At 43.2% G+C, this 24327-nt stretch overlaps 1 protein-coding gene across 1 annotated transcript; it reads left to right on the top strand.

The window, feature by feature from the left end:
- Positions 1-357: 357 nt before the first annotated feature.
- Positions 358-22982, top strand: MYL10 (myosin light chain 10). Its single transcript, XM_066201824.1, has 7 exons — positions 358-404; positions 9102-9188; positions 11841-11916; positions 13300-13404; positions 16810-16888; positions 21893-21941; positions 22684-22982. Exons 1-7 carry the CDS (start codon positions 402-404, stop codon positions 22780-22782), a joined length of 498 nt encoding a protein of 165 aa, XP_066057921.1. The 5' UTR covers positions 358-401; the 3' UTR covers positions 22783-22982.
- The last annotated feature ends 1345 nt before the right edge of the window (positions 22983-24327 follow it).

The raw sequence follows: 24327 nt of genomic DNA, 5'->3' as shown, positions 1-24327 counted from the left end.
TGCTGGTTTCCCCAGCATTTTCTCAAGGAGTGTGTTTCCCTTCCTGCTTTTTCGGGATGCCATGTCCACTTAAAATCTTCCAGTGCATGCCCTGTGTTCATTATTTAGCAGCGCATGGGAAAACCCCTTCAGCTCGAGCTTGCTGTGAGTGCTGTACAATTGTATCCCAACTGCCTCCTCTACTTATCTGCTGCATTATTTCTGTGAAAGCAAAAGCTATGCATGGAACAGATGCTTGGAATGGTATTGGGATCCAATTACTGCACTTTTCCAACCTTACATCTATTGTCTAAACTTGGAGCGGGCATATTTTTATTCCTTGGTGACACTATATAAAGAGACAATTGGCATTGTGTTTGCTGGCTGGTTGGCAGAGAAGGGGTGGAAGGAGCAGCAGCACCATGGTAGGTTTTATCCTTCCCCATGTCTGTTTATCTCTGTATTTCTTTCTGACTCTAATGATTCAAACAGAGCAGGGACAATCACGCAGTGTCCCATGAAATCTCACCTCAGTTTCACATCCAGAATGCAGATAGACCCCACAGAGTGAGTTGGGAACTCCCAAGGACTCCTCTGCATGTATTTAACAAACAAGGAAGGCAGAGAAAGTAGATGAATGTGCAGAAAGGAAGAGCTTGTGCAGCTCTGTCCCACATTAACACTCCTGGCACGGCTGGTGTGAGATAGAATTAAGGTCTGCTGTGGTGTGATGGGGACTGAGGGAAAGGGATTGCTCTGGAACTGTGACTGTGTTGCTCTTGTGACTGTGGGGAGAAGCAGGAAGCACTGCAGGAATTTCTGTCTCTTGTCTCTGCCCGGCTCACTGTTGGCTTTTAGCTCGGGGACTCCACCAGCCACCTCACTCGATGTGATTCCAAGGAGCAAAGAACTCCTGCCTAAGGAACTGTGGCCAGATGGGGCAGATCTTTGTCTCCTACAAATTCAGAGGAATGACTACAACAATATTAGAAAAAAAAATGAGCAGGTGATTTTGTCTTTGTTTATTTTGCTCCTTTTTGCAGGTCCTTTTCAGGCTGTCTAAAAGCAATGCTGCCCAGTGGCTCCCTGGGGCTATGGAATATTTGATTGTGGAGAACACCAGAGAGAGAGTTGTATATGAAAAGCTTTCTCAAAGCTTAGTTCAAACTTGATCCTATTTAAGCAGGTGATGAATGTGATCCACGTGCTGTTCTGAGCAGAGCAAAACCACATTCAATGGCATTTCTAAAATCCGTGCACGAAACAGGTTCCAGTTTCAGCCAGGGCCAGCCCAGTGCCAGTGGTTTCACACTAATCCTGTCCCTCACCAGCGTTTCAGCAGGGACCAGTGCCTTGTGCTGATTATGCCTCTTCAGGTGTGGATTTACAGGTTTCCCTTCAATCAGCCTCAGTAAAGTCTAAGCCGGCCCTTTTGTGGGGTGGGGGACAAGTGCTGGGTCTTACCTTTTCTTTTTCCCCTCTTTTTTCTTTTTCCCCAAGATTTCACTTATCAGCTTTTTCCCTACCGACTTAGTTCAATGACACACCAACACTCATTGATGTTTGAAGATATTCCAGGACATTCTGTGATGAAATGTTTAAGTTAGTAGACGTGAAAATATAGTGAGAGACTCGTCTGTCTCCTCGCTCCCAGCTCAACTGACGATGCTCTGTGGTGGTTCTTTTCATTGTGCCTTTTGTTTTGGGAAAATCTCTTCTGAGGTACCTTACTATACAGGGACACATGAAACAGATTTAAAATGGAAAGAAAAAAAATAGCCTTAATGAAAGAAAGCTGAAGAATATCTTTACATAAGGAAGTGATCATTTTTTATTAATCAGAGGGAAATGTATATGTAATTATGCTAGATGAACTCTGTGGGGAGGTTTTTTTCTCTCTTTATGATGTCTTAAGGGATTTATAAATATTACAGAGGTTTTATAGCATCATAATATTTCAGATGTGCAGTAAAGCTACTTTCAAAGGATTAGTGCAGACAAAGCAGCATAGTAAAAAATAATTACAAGTCAGCCAGTGCTACTAGGCTCTGACATCCAGGGCTGATGACAGTGAGAGAGGCAGGGTTCAGGGAGATAATTTTTCTAACAAGAGCAGACCACACAAGTGCTGTGGAATGGAGTTCTGAGGACTGTCTACGGCTCTCCATTTATTCCAGGGAATTTCAGACAAGTTGGGTCTGTGATGTCTCCCTGCATGTTCTGTGCTGATGGGAGAAGGAAGGGCAGAGGCACAAGGAGGGAGAAGGAAGCCTTTTTCCTATTCCCCAAAGATTTCTGCGTTTGTTCAGTTCAAGTGACACCTCACAGCACATTTCTGTGTGCTGAGGGGAGCTGCGTGCCCAAAAATAGCCTGCATTCTGATCAGATGTGCTCTGCAGGCTGGAATGTGCCACCTGGACTGAGACAGGCACTGACCACAGCACAGCCACGCTGACTGACCCCACCAGCTGAAACGGGGCTGCTTGTGGCACTGCTGACGTGTTTGTGTGTGTCCGTGTGTGTGACAGCTCTGCGTGTGTCTGTGTGTGTGTCCATGTGTCTGTGTGTCCGTGTGTGTGTGACAGCCCTGTGCGTGTCTGTGTGTGTGTGTGTCCATGTGTCTGTGTGTCCGTGTGTGTGTGACAGCCCTGTGCGTGTCAGTGTGTGTGTGTGTCCATGTGTCTGTGTGTCCGTGTGTGTGTGACAGCCCTGTGCGTGTCAGTGTGTGTGTGTCCATGTGTCTGTGTGTCCGTGTGTGTGTGACAGCCCTGTGCGTGTCAGTGTGTGTGTGTGTTCATGTGTCTGTGTGTCAGTGTGTGTGTGTGTTCATGTGTCTGTGTGTCCGTGTGTGTGTGATAGCCCTGTGCGTGTCAGTGTGTGTGTGTCCGTCCATGTGTCTGTGTGTCCGTGTGTGTGTGTGACAGCCCTGTGCGTGTCAGTGTGTGTGTGTCCATGTGTCTGTGTGTCCGTGTGTGTGTGACAGCCCTGTGCGTGTCAGTGTGTGTGTGTCCATGTGTGCATGTCTGTGTGTCAGTGTGTGTGTGTCCATGTGTGCATGTCTGTGTGTCAGTGTGTGTGTGTCCATGTGTGTGTCTGTGTGTCCATGTGTCTGTGTGTCCGTGTGTGTGTGACAGCCCTGTGCGTGTCAGTGTGTGTGTGTGTCCATGTGTCTGTGTCCATGTGTGTGTCCATGTGTCCATGTGTGCGTGTCTGTGTGTACACGTGTGTGTCTGTGTCCATGTGTGTGTGTGACAGCTCTGTGTGTGTCTGTGTGTGTGTATCTGTGTGTCCATGTGTGTCTGTGTGACCGTGTGTGTGTCCATGTCTTTGTGTCCATGTGTGACAGCTCCGTGTGTCTATGTGTGGGTGTCTGTGTGTACCCATGAGTGTGTGTGTCCATAGGTGTGTCCATGTGTCCATTCATGTGTGTGACAGCCCCGTGCATGCAGACAGGGACTGCTCACTTGTTCACATGAAGAAGATTTGCTGGGTTGGAAAAAGCAGCTGTTGGATTTTGGCTCCCCTGTTGGATTTGGGGTCCTGGAGGTGTTGGAGTCTGTGGCTGGAGAGGCCCGGGAGGTTATCAGCTGCTCTGGGATGAGTCTGGGGAGATAACACCTTCCCTCTGCACGCCTGCAGGAGGAGGAGGAGGCTGTGCCTGTGAAGGGTTTCTGTGGCGTGGAGGAGAACACTTTAGTGTCCGGGAGTGTGAAGCAGGGAGGCTGCAGCCCAACAGATTTCTGTATCTGGCAGGGATCAAAGGTGTGTCTGTGTGGGTGTGTGCAGGCTGGGACTATACACAAAATGGAGCGAGGATGAGAAGGGAGGGGTCTGTTTGTGACTGCAGAGCAGGTAATAAAAAGATCTTCTGTTTCTCAGTTCTGATAACGTGGTTTATTTGAATGATCTGAGGCTTCTGCCTGTTTGAAATGCAAATTGTGCCCTTAGAGCAGTTTGTGTTGCTTACTCCTCTAGACTGCTCCCTCAAAGGCATGCATTTGGGTTGGCCTTGTGCTGCTCACCTGCCATGGAAAGGACCTAAACCACTCTAAAAAAAGGTGGCTTGTCCATAGCTGGGATGTTTGGTGCGGATGCAGTGTAAATAATCTCAGCAGAGCAAGCTTGCGAGACAAAAATCAGCAAATATCCTGTCCCATGCTGCAGCAATCCCTTGTCCAGGCCTGAGATGTAACTTCTGATTCAGAAGCTGTATTTGATGATAACAAAAATTCGAAGACAGGAAACATCAGCACCGAGATCCCAGAGTGGATGAAAAACAAGGAGAGAGTGTGATGGATGAAAAAGTAATGGTAACTGAGAGTTAACATCATACAGTGGATCACAGCAGGGGACAGAGTCTGAGCAAAATGATGGATGATTCTGTCTTTTCTGTAGTTGTAGATGTAGTTGCAGAGGAAGGAAGTACAAAATGTGAAACAGTAAAAATCTGGTGTTATCTTATGTCTGCTTTGTCCTGGACTGAATAAACACTTAAAGGTACAAGAAACAGAATTGGGCTCTTAACAGTGTCCACTTCTGATTCTCCCTGCAGGGCTCTCTCCCTGCTTATCCACTGAGCTTGCCTCTGGTAGAAAAATTAGAAGAAGACACAAAAAGTGGCTGAGTAGGGAAGTGTTTCTGCTTGTTTTTGGCTTTGCTGTCAAGAACACCCCACTGTGTCATTGTTAATTATTAAGAATATTTTCAGAGGGCCTTAGAGCATGGTGGACTAAACAAGGAAGTGACATAACCAAACCAACCCAACTCAAACCAAACCAAAGCTGTGGCTTGTGGCAGAGTGCTGCCCATCTCTCCCGACTGCCTGTGGAGAAGTTCCTGTGCTGCAGGTAATGCCAAGTTGGTTACCTCCTGCTTAGTGAAGGGTACAAGTGTGCCTCTGAGCAGCCACTAAGGGACCTTGCTCACCCTGCGGCATCTTGCCTGGTTTTCCATATTTTTCTGGGTTGTCTGCAAAATGCACTGAGGGGTGGAGATGATCAAGCTCTGCAATAATCCAGTGTCATGGATCTGCTCTAGCATCATGTCTTTATGAATTTATCAGACCAAAGAATGCCTCATGTTCCGAAGTAAGAACAAGGTATTTTCGTCTCTTTCCTCCTTTGTATGTAGAGGCAGAAACTGATTCCCCACTCCCTTTTCTTCTAGGTCACCCTAGACAGAATTTCCCTCGGATTCACTTGAACATCCCCCCCCCCACACACACACCTTTGCAGCATATAAAAAATGGAACCCGATTTTTACATCCAGGGAGACAAAGGCTACACACACTCATTGTCTCTGCCTGCCTGTGTCCCTGCACGCCCCTGCTCTTTAGGGCTCCCTGACACTGCCACAAAGGAGAAATATAAAGAACCTCAGTGAGGGAAACTCAGCTCAAAGAAAATGTCTGGTACAACAGAGTTTTCTTGGGACCAGATTTTGATATGGCTCCATTTCTTCATTTAAAGCCTCTAAAACAAACCAAAACCAACCAACCAAAACAACAACAACAGCAAAAAAAGACCCTTTAAAATCCAGGCTAATTGAAAGAGTGCTAACACTGGTAAGACAAATGAGTGATACGCGACAAGCCTGTGGTTTCTCCTCTAAAGTGAAGTGTTGTTTTCTTCACAATGGGATGATTAATACGCTCAGGCAGGAATATTAATAGGCTTGTTCAGTTGTTGCAACATTCTTCCCACTGCTGTGCTATTGAGGCCTCGGAATCTGAGCCCAGGGGACCCTCAGCTCTTCAGTTTCTCATCTGGCACGTTTTGTATGTCAGTCTCACAGCACATGTTGCAATGAGAGCTGCTCTATCTTTGCAAAGTGCAGCGTGGCACACTTTGGTTTCAAGAGTGGGGAAATCAAGGCAGGCAGAAGTGATGTGTCAGTCACCCACTTTCTCCTCTGTGGGTCACCTACTAAATCCTTGACATCTTAGAAGCCACATGTTTGCTCAATCCTGTGATGTTCCTTTTTATATGTCATTCTTTCAGAGAGAGACTCTGGAGTCAGAATCCTGGTTGTGTTCATTAAAAAATTCTGGAGTGTTTGGAATTGTCAGACAGCAGCACAGAACTATTCTATTCTCAGAGTTATTTTTTTTCTGTAACACAGACCTATTTCTGTTCTCTTGGAGCTGTCTTTTAATTCAAGTTACACACCAGAAAATGAACTCTGTTCTGTTCCTGCTCCACCTACTTCTCTCTCAGCCTTCCTCCTCATAGCACCTTTCTGCCCACAGCTTGTGTAAAATTGGGGTGCAGCTCTTCCTGTGATAACAAATTTCCTGGCTTTGAGGGCAGGTAAGCTGCATTCCCAGTACTGGGAGCTGGTAATCCAAGATGCTCTTTGTTGTATGCTACAAGACTTAGCTTGAACCTGGTGATGGAAACCAACTCCAGCTGGCAGATGTTCCTGGCCCCCTCTGAAATGTATTGGTGGTCTCAGCTCCCTCCTATTTATGAGCAGGTCATAAATAGGATCCATATCCAGACCTCCAGCAGAAAAACTAAAAATTGATTGAGCACCATGGGCACTGATCTCCTCTGTCTCCCATGGAGACAACAAATCAGAAACTAACACTGAACAAATATGTTAGGATGAATTTTTCTAGTACTTCACCTAGGCTGGAAGAAAACTTATTTTTAAGGTTCCTCCCATCCCAAAACATTCTATGATTCTATGACACTACAGTAATTGTTCCCTGTATAATCAGTTTTCAATCTTCTTTGCCTTGAAAAGGACTTCTCTAATGTACAGAAGCTTTTTGGGTGGTTTTTGACTTACTGGTCTGTTTCTAATAGATCTTGAGCCGCAGCTTTTGCATTTATCTGATCCTTCCTTGCAGCTACAGCCCTTGCTTGAAGCCTTACAGCCCACAGAACCCAATAAACTGAGGACTTAATGGAGGAATTGCCAGTGTTTGGCATTTAGAAGAGCTGGACCCCACTGTCCATGGTCGTGGTGATAGCTGAAAAAATGCAGACGGTTTGCTAGCGCGGGGAACATTTATCAGGCTGAGCACGGCTGCTGTGTTTGGCCACAGCAGAACAGACCATGAGGAGGGCAAAGCCTGTTTTGTGTCCAGAAGGAGCAGCTGCAGGAGCCCAGCAGAGCCAGCCCCAGTGCCCCATCTGAGCCCCCAGGCCTGTGGTCAGTCCCCCACAGCTGGCAGAGCTCTCCCCTGGGTAACATCTGCTTCCCCTTCACCTCAGGGAACAAATACATGTAAATACGTGGGATTGTTCGGAATATTTCCATTCGATCTGCAAGTGTTGAAAGCCTCCTCCAGGCACCTCACGTTATGTGGAAGATTGCCCATTACTGCTCAAAATAACACTTATTTCATGTGTAGGAGGAGGAGGGAATCTGTTTATTCCAAAATCAATATTTCTACATTCATTAAACATTCCACTTATTAACTTATTTTTTCCATGCCTTTGGTGGCATTCTATCCTTGTTTTTATCCTCACTACAAGTATATTTTTCACTTAATTTCCATTCCTATTTCCAGATTCTAGTTCTTTGAATTAGCTGATAGGAGCTTGACAGGTCTGGAGCGTGGGTATGTGGGAGAGTGTCTAGCATTGCCCTAATCTCCTCCCTTCCATATCCAGGGATCTAAACCGGGGTGGCTGAGTGCAGAAATCTGCCTGGCAAATTAAATTGATCAGACAATGTATGCTTCAAACAGAGTCAAGTGGGAATATTTCCTTGAGCTGCTCTGCTCCTCAGGATATTTGAAATCAGTATTGAATTTGAACTTTCACAGGCTTTTTTTTTATTTTGATGAAAGGAGACAGTAGAAGTTGCCTTCTGTTTCATGCAGAATAGCCCAAACTAAGTAAGACTAATTTTCTGTGACACAAGAACCAGGTGGGACTATGATAATGAAGTTTAAAAGTAAAAATGATAAAGAAAAAAGTAATCTGTCTGGAAGGGAACTCGAAAGGCAATGCAGCTCATTATCCTGCCCCAAGTAAGGATAACACTGTGGTTAAAACACTTCTGTAATCCTCTGGAATCACAGATTTTATTCTTTACTGCAGAACAAGAACTGTATTGTCTTAGGCAAGCTGGTTGGGCCCTTATTCAAAGATATTTAATGAAGCCAAGTTCTAACTGATTTTTAGTGAGCATTAGATTTTTAGATATCATTATAGCTCTTTCCCCAGTCTTGCTCTGTCTCAGCCTCCAGACTCAAGAACGGTGATAAAAGCAGTCCTGCCCTTTCATTTAAGATGACTATCTCGAATATTAAAATAACATGGTCTGGTAAGGTACTGCACTGCAGTGCCATAGGCTGGTGCAGGAATAGAGACTCCAAGAGTAGAAGGTGTTCCTGCTTGGGAAGGGTTAACCTGTTCTGTCAGTGCTGGTCCAGACTGAGCAGATTTTAAAACGTTTCTGTGTGAGTAGGAAATGATACAACTTCCCTTTATAGTTCCTGAGCTGAGTCTTCATGCAGGGCCTGGTTTGGAGTCTGGCTGCCAGTCCCAGCATGGGAACTGGGATGCCGGAGCCCTTGTAGGCACTTGCCTGAATTCTGGGATTTCTTGGGAACAGCAGGCTGGGAATTCTAGCTCACATGTCCAAAGTGACACCACTCCACACCAAGGGATATCACCCCTGAGCTCTGCAGAGCCAGTGTGGAAGGGGAGTGGTCCCTGTGTGAAATGGTCCAGGATCCTTTGAGGTGGAGGTGACCCTGCCCAAGGAGCAGGCTGCTCCTGGGGGGGAACCAGCAGCGCACCAGGCAGGATGCTGGGTCACACTTTGGGTCCCTCGCCTTTTGGGAGGCAGCACAATGACAAACTGTCCTGGTTTTCTGAGCTCTCAGGTCCCAGGACACAGCAGGCAGTGGCAAAAGGCCTCAATCTGTTAATAAGGCAGCAAATTTTATCCCTTGTATAAATATATATATATATTCAATCCCATACATATATCTAAATCTATCTGTCTATAAGATTGAATTTTAAAACCTTGTAATAACAAAGCACAATCCTCTTGTATTACTTGACTGTGTAGTTTTTACCTTCTGTTGAAGATGTAATTTGTTTTCATGGGTGCTTAACAGACAAAGGAATATGTATCTGATCTTCTTATTTGTATTACAGGCTCCCAAAAAGGCAAAGAAGAAGATAGAAGGCGGTTCCAATGTTTTCTCTATGTTTGAACAAACCCAGATCCAGGAGTTCAAAGAGGTTGGTCACTTCTCTGCTGTTCTCTGTAGTCTCCTGTTATTGCTAATGAATAACATAGGTTTTGTTTGTAATCCTTATTCAATTCTCCATCTGCTTTAATAGAACACACAGTTGTTTTCTGAATCATCCCTGTGGTTTTGGCTGGTAGATCATTTTCCTTGTGTGTTTGTTTGTTCTTTCTTTCATTCTTTCTTTCCTTACTTCCCTCACTCACTCCCCTGTTTCTAGCTCTAGATTTATTTGAAAAGCACCCAAGCCCCCACCCCAAAAAAAAAAGGAAAAGCATCCCCTCATCCACTTCAGCCCTGATTCAGGAAAACACTTGAGCACATGTTTAAAGTTAAGTGGTATTTTAAATAAGAATTGTCTTACGTGCTCAAGTATTGTCCTGAATAGAGATGCCAGGCTGAGCCAGGGCTTTCATTCGTGCTCTGTTCCACAACAGCAACAGAAAATATACTGGGCCCTTCTAAGGCTGCCCACAAACAAGAAATGCAAATGCCAAGAAGCCCTCAGCCGACTTCCTGCACAAATGCCAAGAAAACAAGACAACATGTAGAGATGAACTAAGCATCTTTCAGCTCCCAAGGGATTTGCTGTTCCAGGCACTCTAGGTTCTTTGCCCAGTTACCTGTGAAGAGGTAAAACTGATGGGGTGGCCTAAAAGCTGGAGCATATAAAAGACAGATAATCTCTTTGGTGAGTTTGTGCTCTTTTTCTGTGTGGACAATCTAGAGGGTCCTTGAAACCATCACATTCTGCACTGATTTTCCCCCCATTTTTTCTAACTCATATCTCCAAAGCAATTTCCAGTTTGATAAATATCTGCTGTTTCTTTTTATGCTTTCACGTGGCTTTCAAGTTTACTTTTCTTGAGGATTCCCACCAGGAAAGCTCAGTGATGGATAAGACTAAACCCCAAGGCAAGGCCTGGGAATATGACCCAGCTAAATTAATTGGAACCACTAATCATTTCCCCACAGTCAATGGGAACATGTTTGACTCTCTTCTCCCGCTTCTTCTCCATATCCTTATTTTTTCCAAGAATTACTGATTGAAGATGGACCAACAAAAAGAACTGGACAAAATTATTTGATCTTCTCTAAATATGATAATACCATGAGCATTTCTAGGGGGATGGTGGCAGAATAATGGCAAAAGCATGAGGCGGTGGAGTGGTCAAATGAAACCCAAAACCATGTTGTGTCTAAGAACTGCATATTTGGGACACATATTTCTGAAAAGCTGGTTTGGATTAGAACATTTTTATCTAGAGATTTCAACCAGCTCATCAGCAAATGTTTCAGCATTGCTGTTATGTTATTTAAAATTCATCCATTACAGTGCCTGATGCTCTTCCTGTCTCCTGTGAGCTGCTTAGGTTCAGCTTTGCTCTTCATATTTTCTTTCTCTTTTGCTTTCAAATTGTGGGGAATCACCATTTAAAGCAAGAGCAGAACATCTCTAAAGAGTTGGGCTTTTTGTAAGGGGATGGTTTGGAAGGTAAATGTAAGATTATGAACATAATGCTGAAAGGAGCCTCATGGGCAAACTGGGCTGTGAGCAGTGGGGCTTTGCAAGAAACTGGAGGAGAAAATACCCGAAGATGTGTGGAGATAACTTGTTCATGGGAAGGAGTGCACCCTGTAGGACTTTAAACTCTGCAAGTTACTTCAATCTCAGGGGAACACTGAAGAAAGAGTAATTCCTGGCCATTGCAAAGATCCTCTCCCATCCTGATGTGACTGTCAGACAGATAAGTAGCTTCAGAGTCATGCCAGGATCAACTAACATACCCCATAGCATGACCAGGGGAATTTCCGGTCATTGAAATCTTTCCAAATCAATGAAACATTATAAGTGTGATGGCAGCCAAGCGATGGACGCACAAATGGGTAAACAGATAGATGAGCAGTTAGCTGGCTTGGTAAACAGTGGTTAGAGCACATGAAGTCTATGATGGCTGAAAAGAAAAAAACAAAACAACTGGTTTTTTTCTACTGAAAGTTAAATTTTGTGTGACAAGAGTATTTAAAGTCAGGACATCAGTGTCAGTCAGAGCACAAAGCTCAGTCTCAAAGATGCAGTGTATTGGAAAGGGGAAAAACTTTGAATAAATAATCTTATGGAACCTACATTTCTCTGAGCTTTTGAAAGTTCAGCTATCTCTATGTGATGGATCATTCTAAGGCCCAGGAGGAATCGACTTCAGGTTGATAGCATTGAGAGATATCCACAGAAATGAAATGTTTTACAGAAAGATTTCTGCCTCATTCAAAGAATGGGGTATGGGGAAGGTATAAACACAGAGCAACCTCTGGCTAAATCTGCCCTGACGAAAGCCTCCCTAATTCAAACTTTTATGGGTTAAGGGCTGAATGGCTGGAGCTGCCAGCATTGGCTTCAGCCCAATGCACGCTGCACTGAGCATTAATTTAGTAAGAAGAAGTTTGGCTGGGTTTAATTAAGCCCCTTGCCAAGATACAGTAATGTGTTGAAAGTGAGGAAAGTGCAATGATGTGGAGGAATCGAAGGAAGTTGAATATTCCTTTTTACAGCATGAATATCATCCTCCCATGGACTGATGTGTGTGATTGGAGCACTGTCCTGTGCAATGGAAATGGCAATACCTGTTCCTTTTCCTTCCCACAGGCTTTTACCATCATGGATCAGAACAGAGATGGCTTTATTGACAAAGCAGACTTGAGAGACACATTTGCTGCACTAGGTAAACTAATAATTCAATGCTTAAGAGATATGCTGTCTCAGTTTCAAGCACAGAAGAAAGGTTGGTATTAGAATGACAGTGAGGGAAGAAATGAGATACACAGGGGGCCAAAAGGAACCTGTTCAGTTTGACCTTCCTCCCTGTGGTAGTTGGGATCTCACTACAGAGCTCCAGCTGGAAAGTCTCCTGGGCAGGGAGTGGAATGAAGATCTGATCCCTCCCCTGCAACTATTTCAGAAGAAGCCTGCCCAAGCAGGGGTCCATGCCAAGCATTTCTGATTTGTCTCTGAATCCAGGCTTCCCAGGCTGCACCTTTTTCATCTGGGAGCCATAGAATATCCACTGATTAGCACTGCAGTCATGGGCTGGCTGCCCCTCTGCCCACACAAACCTGGGAGGGCTGCATGTGAAGTTCTGTGCTGCTGTGAGTTTGTGTGGGGTGAAATGTGCATGTCATGACATTAGGCATTGTCCATTCCATGGCTATCACAACCCTGATAGTCTCAGGCAGATCAGAGCAAATCTTCTCAAGGAAGGAAAAAATTCAAGCGCTCATGATCCCAAACCTGGAGTTGTATCCTTGTTGCAGTATTTGAGGCTTGAGCAGTGATGTAGGCATTTGGGCTTTTGCCATCTGGAGCTTATTAAAAAGAGCTTGATAAGAATCTTTAGTGCTCCCTGGGGTGGAATCAGACGCCAGCAGAGTCAGTGCAAGGAGCAGAAGCTCCTGAACTCTTTATTGTGACAATGAGGTTTGCAAACTTTGGCCTGTAGCTACTGTTACCCTGAAATATTTATTTCTTAAGGCCAAGTTCTGCTATCTTTCCTGTTCAGTGAAGCCTTTCAATGCCTATAAAGTACATTCACAGCAAATTACCACTCAATTTGAGGAGGGTTGCCAGGGTCTAAATTCTCATCAATAGGACTGCACAAGGATGGGGAAGGGATACCACTACTCAGCTCATCCATCTGCCCTCCACTCAGAGAGGTGGCTCAATATACAGGAGGGCAAAGACTGAGACCTTGGATTCACTTCAGTCACTTTGATCTCTGTTATATTAATATCAGTGGGGCCCATACTTCACCTGAGGTAAAAAAAAAAAAAAGCCCCAACCCAAAAAGCAGTTTATTTGGGAGTGCCCTTTCTCTCGTCCACTGCTGGCCATGTCTGTGCTATTTATCCTTCTTGCTCCTTCAGTCACCCTTTGATCTCAGAGCCAGCTCTGCCAATTTCTTTTTCACTGGGGTATTCGGGAGTTGTGTTCTACCATGTTATTAGCAAAGTTGCACAGAGCCCTGAGCTCCCCAGTGGGAGGAGATGAATGGGAATCGTTTTTTGAAACACAATTTGTGATTTATTATGAAAAATGATCTCTGCTGCAGGTCGTCTGAATGTCAAGAATGAAGAGCTTGAAGACATGGTGAAGGAGGCGCCAGGTCCTATTAACTTCACTGTCTTCCTCACTATGTTTGGGGAAAAGCTGAAAGGTAAGCACCTCTGGGGGATTGGAGAGGTATCTGTCAAAGATCCTCGGCACTGAAATATCTCAGCACCTTGCAAATTATAATAATGTCTCCACAGAACAATGCTTAGAGGCAAGGAGGGATCTCCAGTTTTGCAGACAGAGGGGGAGAATGAAAGGCTAAGGGACGATGCAGAGGACAATTCAAAGGTGTGATTTAGCTTACACAAGCTAACATGAAAGTGGTGAGTTGGGATCCAGAAAGTGATCAAATCTCAGCAGCCTGGAGCACGGTGCAGGGGAGTTCACCATCAGAAGGCTCCTGGGCTGAACTCATGCTCATGCTCCAGTCACAGCACTCCCAGTGTTAGCTGGTTTTAAGTATTTCTCAAACACCCACACTTTTTGCACTCCTTTGTCACATTAAGCAAACATGGGCTTCCCTTGTTTTCTGTATTCATTGTAACTCAGTGGCCCAGCCTCAGTGTCACTTGAGGCCAATAGTGATTTTGCCATTAGGTGAAGATTTCACTGAGTAACCCTTAATGGATTAGATAAATTGAAATAATTAAATTTCAGTGGATTTACAATGATAAGGGAGAGGGTTTTTACCCATTGCCACAGAATATATAGGGAACACAATGGGAAGTTCAGGAAATGTGGGTAATAAATTTGCTGTGTGAGCTGGTAATTTAGTCATGTCTCTTCCCCAGTTAATGGCTGGAAACTGCAAGAGAGGGGGTGTGAAACCAAGATAGAACTCCAGTCATCTTCCTACAGGCATAAGAGAAAGGTGAAAGCCTTCAAGGCAGGGCTGGCCTTAGGCAAGCACATTCCAGAAGTTTGTTAAAACAACTAATGAATAGAAAAATGGAAAAATCTGATCCTATCTTCTTAGAAACATTTATTGTTTTGTTGCCGGACTCTGGCTTTCTATTGCTGAACACAATTCCAGTGAAGGGTTTTCTGTGCTTGGAATGGAAAACAGAGAGGTCTGAAAGAAAGAATTCATGTAGTTGGTTCTGGAGGAAAGACACTCTTGCTAAAGAGGGCAGGAAGTCTGGGAAGCACAGAGGTGATGGAGAAGGCTGACTGAGGAGGGGATTTTATTCCCCAGACATCAACCTGTCTGTGGTACCTCCACCAGGACATTCCAGGAGTCTTCTGGCAGAGTAGGGAATGCTCTCCTCCATATTCTTCCTCCTGGGATACATGAATGTTTGTTTTGGGGCGCCCTGCTGCCCATTCCATTTGTGAGCATGGAATTGAGCTCTTCCTCCTCTCCCCTCTTCCCCCTTGCCCTGTGCAGTTGTTGGAGCTGGCAAAGCCTCTGGCCCTGCCAATCCTGTGGCCTAAAAGCAGAGCCAGCACAGGAAGGTGAATGGCAAAGCAGAACCCTCTTGTCTGCAGGTTTCCTGTTGGCTACTAGCAAAGGAGGAGGGTTTTTTTAATTTCCATTTGGTGAAGGGAAAATCACAGCTGTGCTTGTCATGCCCTTCTGGTTGGGTTTGTCATGCAAAGGAAGCAGAGCCAAAAGACTGCACATTCCCAATCAAAACTAATTGGGATGAAGAGCCTTTGTAGTGCAATTAGAAAGGGAGAAAGGGCTAGGGGAAGTGGATATGGCAATTTTGCAACACTCTTTATTAGCTAAGTACCACTCAGAGAATTTGGTGAAAGGTGCTTTCTAAGTAAAATTTGTTGTGCTATAATTGATTTCTGTCATAAAGGGGAAGCTGGGATTTTCAGGATGAGCTTTAGCTTTGTATGTTGAGATTATGATGCCAGATGAACAGCTAACAAAACTCGGTTTATGTTAATGCCAACCACATGGAGCTGCTTCTACAGGGAGTCAGAATAATACAATTTGTACAGAAAACAGAGATGCCGCACATCAAAGAAACCACTTTATTTACCAGCTAATCAATAAAGAATGCCTGCTGCATTGCTTCTCTTCAAAGCCAAAGTCCAAGGATATGACAGAGTAGAAAATGTAAAACACAGTAAGGAAAAAAAATCCCCCCCACAGCGGTGACTACTTAAAATGCAGCCCTCTCCCTGGAGCTGGGGGATGTTTCTCTTCATGGGACAATCAAAACACTCATTAAACACCAATGCTCTTTGTATTGATCACAGATTCATTGCAGTTTGAATACACTGCCTACAGCCTGGCAAAAATAATATACATGGCCATTGTGTGGCATGGAGGAGGCCATATAGCCCGAGGTTTGTTCACTATTATATCCTCTAGGATCCTGCTAATCCTTGTGAAATCTTTCAAACAAAGCAAGCTGTGAAGGCATCAGGAGAGTCTGTAGAGCAGGGAACCTTGGCTGGGTTCTGTTCTGGTTCTACCTCTGCCAAACTTTGAAACAAACTTTGAATCTGCAACCCTTTGTGTTGTATCCTTTTTTAATCACTCTTTCAGCATACAAAATAGCTTAATTTTGTCCGTGGGAGCAGTTCATCTGCTTGTAAATTTGGTTTCCTACAGTTACAAAGATTTGTATTATGGATACTACGGTAATATTTTGAAATATTGGGGAATAGTCAGAAACAGAGTACACAGTGTATCCTTTGGTGTGGGTTGAAAATGAGTGTACTCAGAATCTGCAGAATTACAGAATAGTCAGAAGCCCCAGCCAAGATTAAGGCACTGTGAAAATGAGTCCCTGACACAAATGTTTTCCAGTCTAAAGACATGGGGTAGATAATGGAAGGAAGAAAAGGAAGACCATTACAATCATTTTACTGCTGGGAACAGAGGGACAGGGATATTAAAGACATACCAAAAATCTGTGGCCCATCTAAGAGCAGAAGCAAAATCTTGTAGCCAAAGTCTAGTTCTTTAAACCATCCTGTTTCTGTAAGTAACACTTAATGAAGAGACACTTAAGGGGAAGCGCACAATGGGATGTAAGTGCAGATCCCCATCTCACATTGATCATCCTGTTTCCATTGCATTCCATTGGCATTTGGATTTTATGATGAGCTCCATTTCCTTTAGTGAGGGAAATAACCTCCTCTCTATATGGCCAAGAACAAGTAACATCAAAAAGTGTTTTTACAAGGAACGTACAGTCCAAGATTAAAGGAAGCCAGTGAGGGAAACAGTTTGTTATATTTTCATTTCTGAAAGCCACTAATCCTCTGGGTACTGATATTGGAGACCAGTTCCTGGAAGTTTTCTCTCCTGCAGACATAGAATAGATATGAGTTATTATTTTTAAGCTTCTGAGCATTGAACTATTCACCTCTATTGTTTATCTGACATGACAAATGCTGCCGACTTAGGGAACCTTTGTCTCCAAACCCACAACTGCAGAATTCTCCATTTTGCACTGTTTTCAAGAGAATGTAATTACTTAGCAAGTATTCTGCAGCCAGAGAAATACATCCAGGCTTCTAAATTATATTTCATTAATTTTAGGCACGGACCCAGAAGAAACCATTCTGAATGCTTTTAAGATTTTCGACCCAGAAGGAAAAGGCCGCATAAAGGCAGACTAGTAAGTTTATTTCAAATCCTTTAGAAGAATAGCAACAATAATAATAATTGCACCGTTTTAAAGGACTGCTTAAAAGCTGTATTTTTCACAGTATTTTAAGAGGCAGAGAAGCATTTAGCTTTGTAAGCCAGAGTTAAAAGTCTGAGCTGTTGCATGAATGTATTTGTATACCGAAAAGAGATGTTATTGTCTTCAGACATTGCAAGAGCCAACGGAAATATAATCACATGTAGGCCATTAGATAGCCTCTTTTTGAAGGCCTGGATATAAATCGACACACGACTCTTTGTAAATTAACTCCATATGTAAAATTAAAATGAATGTCTGGTGCCTAACTCTCAGTGCTTGACTAAAATGGGAAAGCTACTCCCCTCTTCAAAAAAGTGATCAATTTAATTAACTCTGAGACATGGTTATAGTGCAGGACATTTTCCTTTTTATGTGTTTATCATTTGAGCCTTCTGCTTCTAGAAATAATTTGCTGTAAAATTCCACTAGATACGGTGAGAGCCAAACCAAATAATACTATTAATAATCTGGCAATTATTGTCAATATGGCTATTTTTAAATAAGGAGGCAGAACCTAATTTGTATTCATATCCTATTGCACCAACAAAGCAATGTAAAAGGACTCTAAGAGGTATTTGCACAAATGCAAACCCTCCTTGCACTCCCAGAATGGTGCAAGCAGGATTTTCAGGTGTGTGAGATAAATTATATCAAATCAGGACAGGGGATGAGGAGGTTGGACCTATTGCTCCACAGAAGTGCTTTATGTACCTAGATCTGTGCACATGTTTCAGTTTGTTCATATGCTGAAATTTCCTGGTGAGTTGGGGGTCTGTACTTTTACTGCAGCAGCCATTTCAGGTAGATTTTGTAAAGCATGATATGTATAGGAAATCTATCTGGGAACCATGAGTTACAAAATTATGTTTGCATCAATTATTTCTGGTTATGTTGTGATAGCCTCTGACCAGAGCCCCGTGGAGATTTCCATGACATTATCTGCAATTATTGATGGAAGTTAGTTGAAAATGTAAAATTCATGTACAATATTACTTTCCTTTACCAAGGTGGTTTTTTATGGCAGTACCCCAGTGGGTCTGAGAACTTTTGCAATATGCAAAATAAGAGAGACAGTCCTTTGAGTAAGAACTTCCAAATTAATTAAAACACAAGTGGATGTAGCAATCAATCAGAAGGAACAGAGGGTTAAGAGTTGTCCTGATGGTTTTGAATTTAACATCACCCAAACAGCTTGGGAGGAAGAGTCAGGGGATCATATCAGAAGTGAGTCAAACAACAGAATTAATGTAGCCGGTTGCCAAATAGGGCAGATCACACAGTAGTGAAATCACAGCCATGAAATATGAACTTCTGATACTCCCGAACCCATGAAATGTTATATTTCCCACCACTATCTGTAACAATATCCTGCATACAAAATCTGCAGCTTGCCACCCTGTGTCCAGCTTTACATTCCTTGGATGCTGGAAGCCAGTTGGAGTTTGGGGCAAATTAGGAATGCAGCATCACACTCCAATATGAAGATGAGAGAGAAATATTTTATTTTTCCTTGATGGAAAAGGTCAACCTTGTCCCCACCCCCACTGCACTGCTAACATTAGACAATTGTTTTAGTTCGTCACCACAACAGAGCATAATGTTTACTTATTAGACCCAAGGGTAATGTTGATCATTACAGAACAAACCATTAAATCAATTCCGTGGATGTCTTTGAGGTTTAACTTCTATTCATATGCCTCCAAAATGTAGACATTTGAAGTTTTGAAATAATTTTTCTGTTGGCTCATGCAGCCATTTCAATGCAACAGTTAATGCTAATAAATAATATTTCTCCGTATTAAAAAGTCCTGGAATGTTTCTCTCCAAAACCAGCCATGTTGACCTTTTAATCAGAAATTCTTTTTCATGTTCATGGAGTTAACATCCTTCTGGGGATTTTTATGTCTCTTCCCACTGCGTGTTTTCACCTCTAGTCTGGAAATGACTCACTTAGTCCATGTGATGGTAGCTGGGATGGAGCCTTCTAACCTTTCCAGAAGCTCCAGGAGTTTATAACTTACTTCCAAATCCAATGACAGACTTTGTTTGTCTGCATGGTTATACCACACATAAAACCCTTCCCACAGCACGATGTCAAAAAGAGAAAATGCTCTCGGTCCCATTCTCAGCTGGTGTGAACTGGGACAGTGTTTGGAAAGGTTGGATGATTCAGTCCCAAATGCCACTCATGGGGCAGGGTGAGTCAGGCCAACACCAACTGTGCCTAATGCTGAGGCCAATGAAACTTCTCAGATTTGGGCCAGATGAAAATGGACCCAGGGGGATGGAAAAGGTCCCAGGCATGCTGGACTTTGGAGGAGTTTGGCTGAGCTAGAGATGGTTCTCCCCGGAGCTGTAGAGCTCTGCTTCTTCCCACTCACCTGTTTTCCTCCAAGAGAGCACTGTAGAAAGAGCAAACCCAAAGGAAAATCCAAATTGTCCCAGAGATTTCACAGATAATTTTTAAAAAGGCCTTTAAAATATTAGAATGCAACAAGGTATTTGTAACTGTAGAAGGAATTGATGTGAGCCAGGACAAGGGATAACATTTAGATTCCTAAGTCAAGGCAAATGGCATTTTTTTTGTTTGTTTTTTTTGTTTGTTTGCTTGTTTGTTTTGGTTTGGGTTTTTTTGGCCCAGAAGACTTGGGGTTTGGTTTGATTTTGGGGGTATTTTTTGAGAAGAAAATAAGCTTTCTAAAGAAAACAAGATACAAAAAGAAAATAGTGCATCATTTCTGGCTTTGGAAATTGTGAGTGTTTGTTTCCCTATAAAATAAATAATGGAAAATGTGCATAGATCCTTTAGTCAGTCCTTCTTCCTTATGAGTGTGCCAGAGCCTACTGGGCTGTGCATCAGAAGATTATAATTAGATATTTGATCTTTTCTTTTCCCCTAAATACTTTAAGCATGTGAATAGAAGACACACAGTGCCCAGATCTCAGTTTAATTCAGGCTTGTTTGCGATGAAGTTTATTTGTGACTTCTGACAAAATTGCTGTAAGTGCTTCCTTCTATTCACCAAGCTCCTTCCTGGATCACACTTCCTATTTACATTTGCTAATGCTGTTTGACCAGGGCATATATATCCAATAATCAATTTATGCTGAGGGGAATGGTCTCTCTACTCTTGCACCCACTGATCATTTGAGAATGCGCCTTCAAAAATGCAGTCCCATCCCAAATGGCCAGAGGAACAGGGCAGAACCAGAAACTTGAGACAAACAGATGAAGAAACTTAGCTAACTACAGAGAATGGTGAAGTAATGCAGGAAAAATATATCCAACAGCTTAAGCTATGTCTGGGACTTCAGAGTATTTCCCAAAGCTTGCACAGATATTTTCACACTTGTCCTTTTGGGAAAGATCCTTATTCATTGTCCAGAAACCGTTGTTTTCAGTTTTCCCTTTCTGGGCTTCCCAATGTGCACTTCATATCAACAAGAGCTGCAGAAGTGTAGCTACAAGTGTACCCCCTGCTACAAACTGCCACGTGTAGCCTTTTCCTGGAAAAAAAATCACATTTGTCAGAGCTTTGAGTGCCATTGCAGCTTTGCCACCCCAACTGCACCTCTGTGTGGGGGACTTTTCTCACGTGCAGTGTATGGGAGCAGAAAGGGGAGATTTACTGTTTAGCCTGAACATCTGCACCCATGGTAGGTGAATTTTTCTCCCCTGGAAGTGTTCCTGTTGAGGCATGATTCCTATTATAAATAGTTTTAAATATTCCCTTTAAAAAGCAAAAAGGGCTTCTTCCAGAAGAGCTGCCGCTCTCACTTCCCCACAACAAATCCTTCAAAAAAGCAGCCTTTTTTCAAATCTACAAACCAAACCAGATTTCTGTACTTGCCTCAGCTTTTGGTTTTGTACAACAGACTGCTCACCTGTTATCACAGCTTTACAGTTTGTTTTACTGCTCCAGAACTGTGTCTGATAATGTACAAATACATTTGGTAGTGACAAAAGGAGGCAACTCTGCCTCTTCAGCGTGAATGAAAACTGTGAGATTAATATAGGAATTCTTCTACAGGAAGGGGAAATTATTGGTGTTATTGAAGGGATGTTTATGTGAATTTAAGTGAGTTTATACTGGTGGATGTCCCAGCACGTGGTGTGTGTGCCCTCAGCACATGAGGTAACTGGGGGAGGTATAAAGATATTTTATCTACAGGGGTTAGACTTGAAACAGAAATAATTCTTCCTGGCTTTTCTATTCACCTCTAAACTTAGGTAAAAAAAAAAAAATAAAATTACATGCTCGACTGCCTTCCCACAATGGGTTTAAAACAGAGGGTAAATCAGCTGAGAGCCTGCCCCCAAAGTATTCTCTTTGATGTAATTGCACGGGATGCAGATTGTGTGTGGGATAAGCTCCGTGTTACAGCGCTGTGGCTCCAGATCAAGACAGTGCACCGTGAAATACAGCAGGGCTCATGCAGCCCCACAGCCTCCTCTGGGAATGGCTGCATGCAAATAAAGGATTCTCGGGTGAGGATTCCAAACAGAGGCTGGAGCTCTCTTTCAAGTCCTCCTTCTCATTTCATGCTCTGTTCCTTTCATCCTCAGATTTTACAGAAAATATTCTTTCTTTTGGCTTTGTTAAGTGATCCAAACTTTAAGCAGCAAGTGAGGAAACCTACCATTTTAGGTTAAGATAAGCATACGAAATTGCTGTATTTCAGTTACAGTAATAACCTTAAACAATTTTAAACCTCTATAAAATGTCACAAAAGAGAAATAAGTTGGCAGAGCGAGGCATTGACACTGATGGGTGCCCACAGAAAATCTCTTACAATATCATGTAAGGATTAACAGCTCTAATTTATGCGGTCACACAGATTTTCTTTCATGCAACTTCAGGAGGGATCTTGCCATCTGAATTGTCATGTGCCATTATCGCCCTTTAATCAGGTTATTTCGTTTTATTTGAACAGCATCAAAGAAATGCTTATGACACAGGCGGACCGGTTCAGTCAAGAAGAGGTAAGGAACTTTATTCACAACAGGAATGCAGCTCCAGCTCCTGTTCAGTACTAAGTCTTTGCCCCTCTTTAAATGCATGAATTTAGCTGAAATCCAGACTGAGAGGAGGCTGATGCCAGCTCTGGCAATTAGAAACAATTCAAAGCATCTCTTCTGAAGAGCTCCATGGCTAAATCAAAGTCAAATAGATTCTTTGGACTCCCATCCAAGTGCAAGTGTGGCCTATCTTGTGCTGTTCTTCCCCATGGGCAGCTGGGCAATTGATTTACTGGAATCCAAGTGGATTTGGGTGGGGACTGTGTTCTGGTTTCCATTTCTGAGTTATTTGGTTTGAAATCTGAAATGAGGTACTGACTTGGTGGTTTGAGCATGGATTCTGCTGGCTGGGAGGAATTTAGGGGGACTTTATTTTCATAAGAGGAGATGGAGTGGAGTTGGTCTGTGGACAGAGCAGACTGGACAGTCTGTTCCAGTCAGAACAGAGACTGGACTGTACATTTATCAACCAGGGCTTCCCTGGCTTTCAGGGAGAGCTCTTTTCAACAGGGAACTTGTGGGATTCTAGCAGGACTTGATTAACCAGTCATGTTTCAACTTCGCTTTCATTTTATGGAGCCCAAGGAAAACTTTTCCATGGTGGTTAAAGGACCAGAGCACCAAGGAGCCTTGCTGGGTTGAAAATGAAAAGCTGTCCCTGCTGCTGTCCCACGGTCTGTGACACTTATCTCTGTTTGCTTGGCAGATCAACCAGATGTTTGCTGCTTTCCCTCCAGACGTCTCTGGGAACCTCGACTACAAGAACCTCTGCTATGTTATCACCCATGGAGAGGAGAAAGACTGAGAGCAGAGAGAGGAGCTTCCCTTGTGGTGATGCACTGAGTTATTTCATGATGCTCTTGTGTACGAGACAAAGGGCTAAGCATCCAGGATGTGAAGCCATGTGGTCATCTGAAGTGAACCAATAAAATAATTGAAAATAGATTAAAGTTATTTAATACTCCTGGTTTTATAAAATATCAATATACCGGTTTTGTGAGGGTTTTTTCCCCCATCTTTTTTTTTTCCTGTCAGTGGTTTGAAATGGAATTTTCTCGATGAACTGGTGCTTTTGTGATTTATTGACAAACTTAATGTTCACCAGATGGTTCATTGGGCACTGCAGTCTTACTTAACCTCTGTCTTTTATAAATAAGCTCCATGTATTAATTGAGAATTCCTCTAACTTATTGCACCAGGAAGAGTGTCTGGCAAATAGAATTATGTTCCATTCCACAGCCCCTAGCAATGGAAGTGCAAATAAAACAATCTTAAGCTCTTGTGAATATGCAATATGCCCTCTCCATCTCAGTGATGTGGCCAGTTCCTGAAACCACTTGACTCATTTGCTTTGGTGCAAAGGAGCAGAAATAGTGGAATATTGGCTGTTTCCCTCACAGTAAAATTTACCTAGGTGTACTTAGAATCCAGGAATAATTAATTTCCTCCCTCAGAGACGTCTTTATTATGTGGAGGAGGTTGTCCATGACATAACAGTAACACTTGGTCTGTCACCCTTGGCCATCATCCTCGGGTTACAGGTGAGACGTACAACAAGGATGTGTTTGGCCAAAGATCATCAACTCCAGGGACAAAGAGAACAATTTGGGAACTGTAGCCCATGAAAGCAGATTACCTCTCACTTTTCCAGTCCAAGGGCAGCCTGGTTTTTAAATGGGCTACAGCTTCTTGTATTTAGACTTCTAGGAACGGGACATATTCTGCCTATGTGGAATATTGCATGAACACTTCCTGCGTGGGAGGCAGAAGGATGCTGCAGCCAAAGGAAAACAAGCTTCTGCTGTTTTAACAGCTCATGAAAATGCTTTCCTTGTGCATCAGTGCCTGCTGGAGCCACAGTCCCACAGACACTGAGAGGAAGCAACAAGCCACTTATTTTCTGTTTCCATCTCCTTATGCTTTGTAGGAAAAGAACTTTAGGGCAAGGTGTCAAATTCTGCCCTCCTCAAGAGGGGCAGAAATTCCATGAGAACGCTCTAACATCTGCATGACTCAGGGATGTGACATTCACCCCCACCTGCATTTTCTGTTGTTCCAGCAAAATCCTGCACTCTGTGCATTGCAACAAAAGAGAACAACTGGAGTGAGAAGGCTCTTAGCACACAGAAAATTCATAAAACAAACCTCCGCCTTGCCCCTGGGTGCAGAAGCTGTGTGAATGCTCCTGCACCAGCACTGTCTTTTCAATACAACAAGTTGATTCCCAATTGTTTCTAGTAGGAATTATCTCTTTTAAAAAATACCAGTGGACACAGCTGGGGCAAAATTCGCTCCTTTCCTGCATGAGTCTTGCTGAAGATGTGGATGAGGCTTTAGCACTTCTTGCTTC

Source organism: Chamaea fasciata, unplaced genomic scaffold, assembly GCF_029207755.1.
Source record: "Chamaea fasciata isolate MVZ Bird 193981 ecotype frontalis unplaced genomic scaffold, bChaFas1.0.hap1 SCAF_21, whole genome shotgun sequence".
NCBI classification, from domain to species: Eukaryota; Metazoa; Chordata; class Aves; order Passeriformes; family Sylviidae; genus Chamaea; species Chamaea fasciata.
The sequence above is the reverse complement of the archived record's forward strand: the minus strand, read 5'-3'. Positions and strand labels throughout refer to the sequence as shown.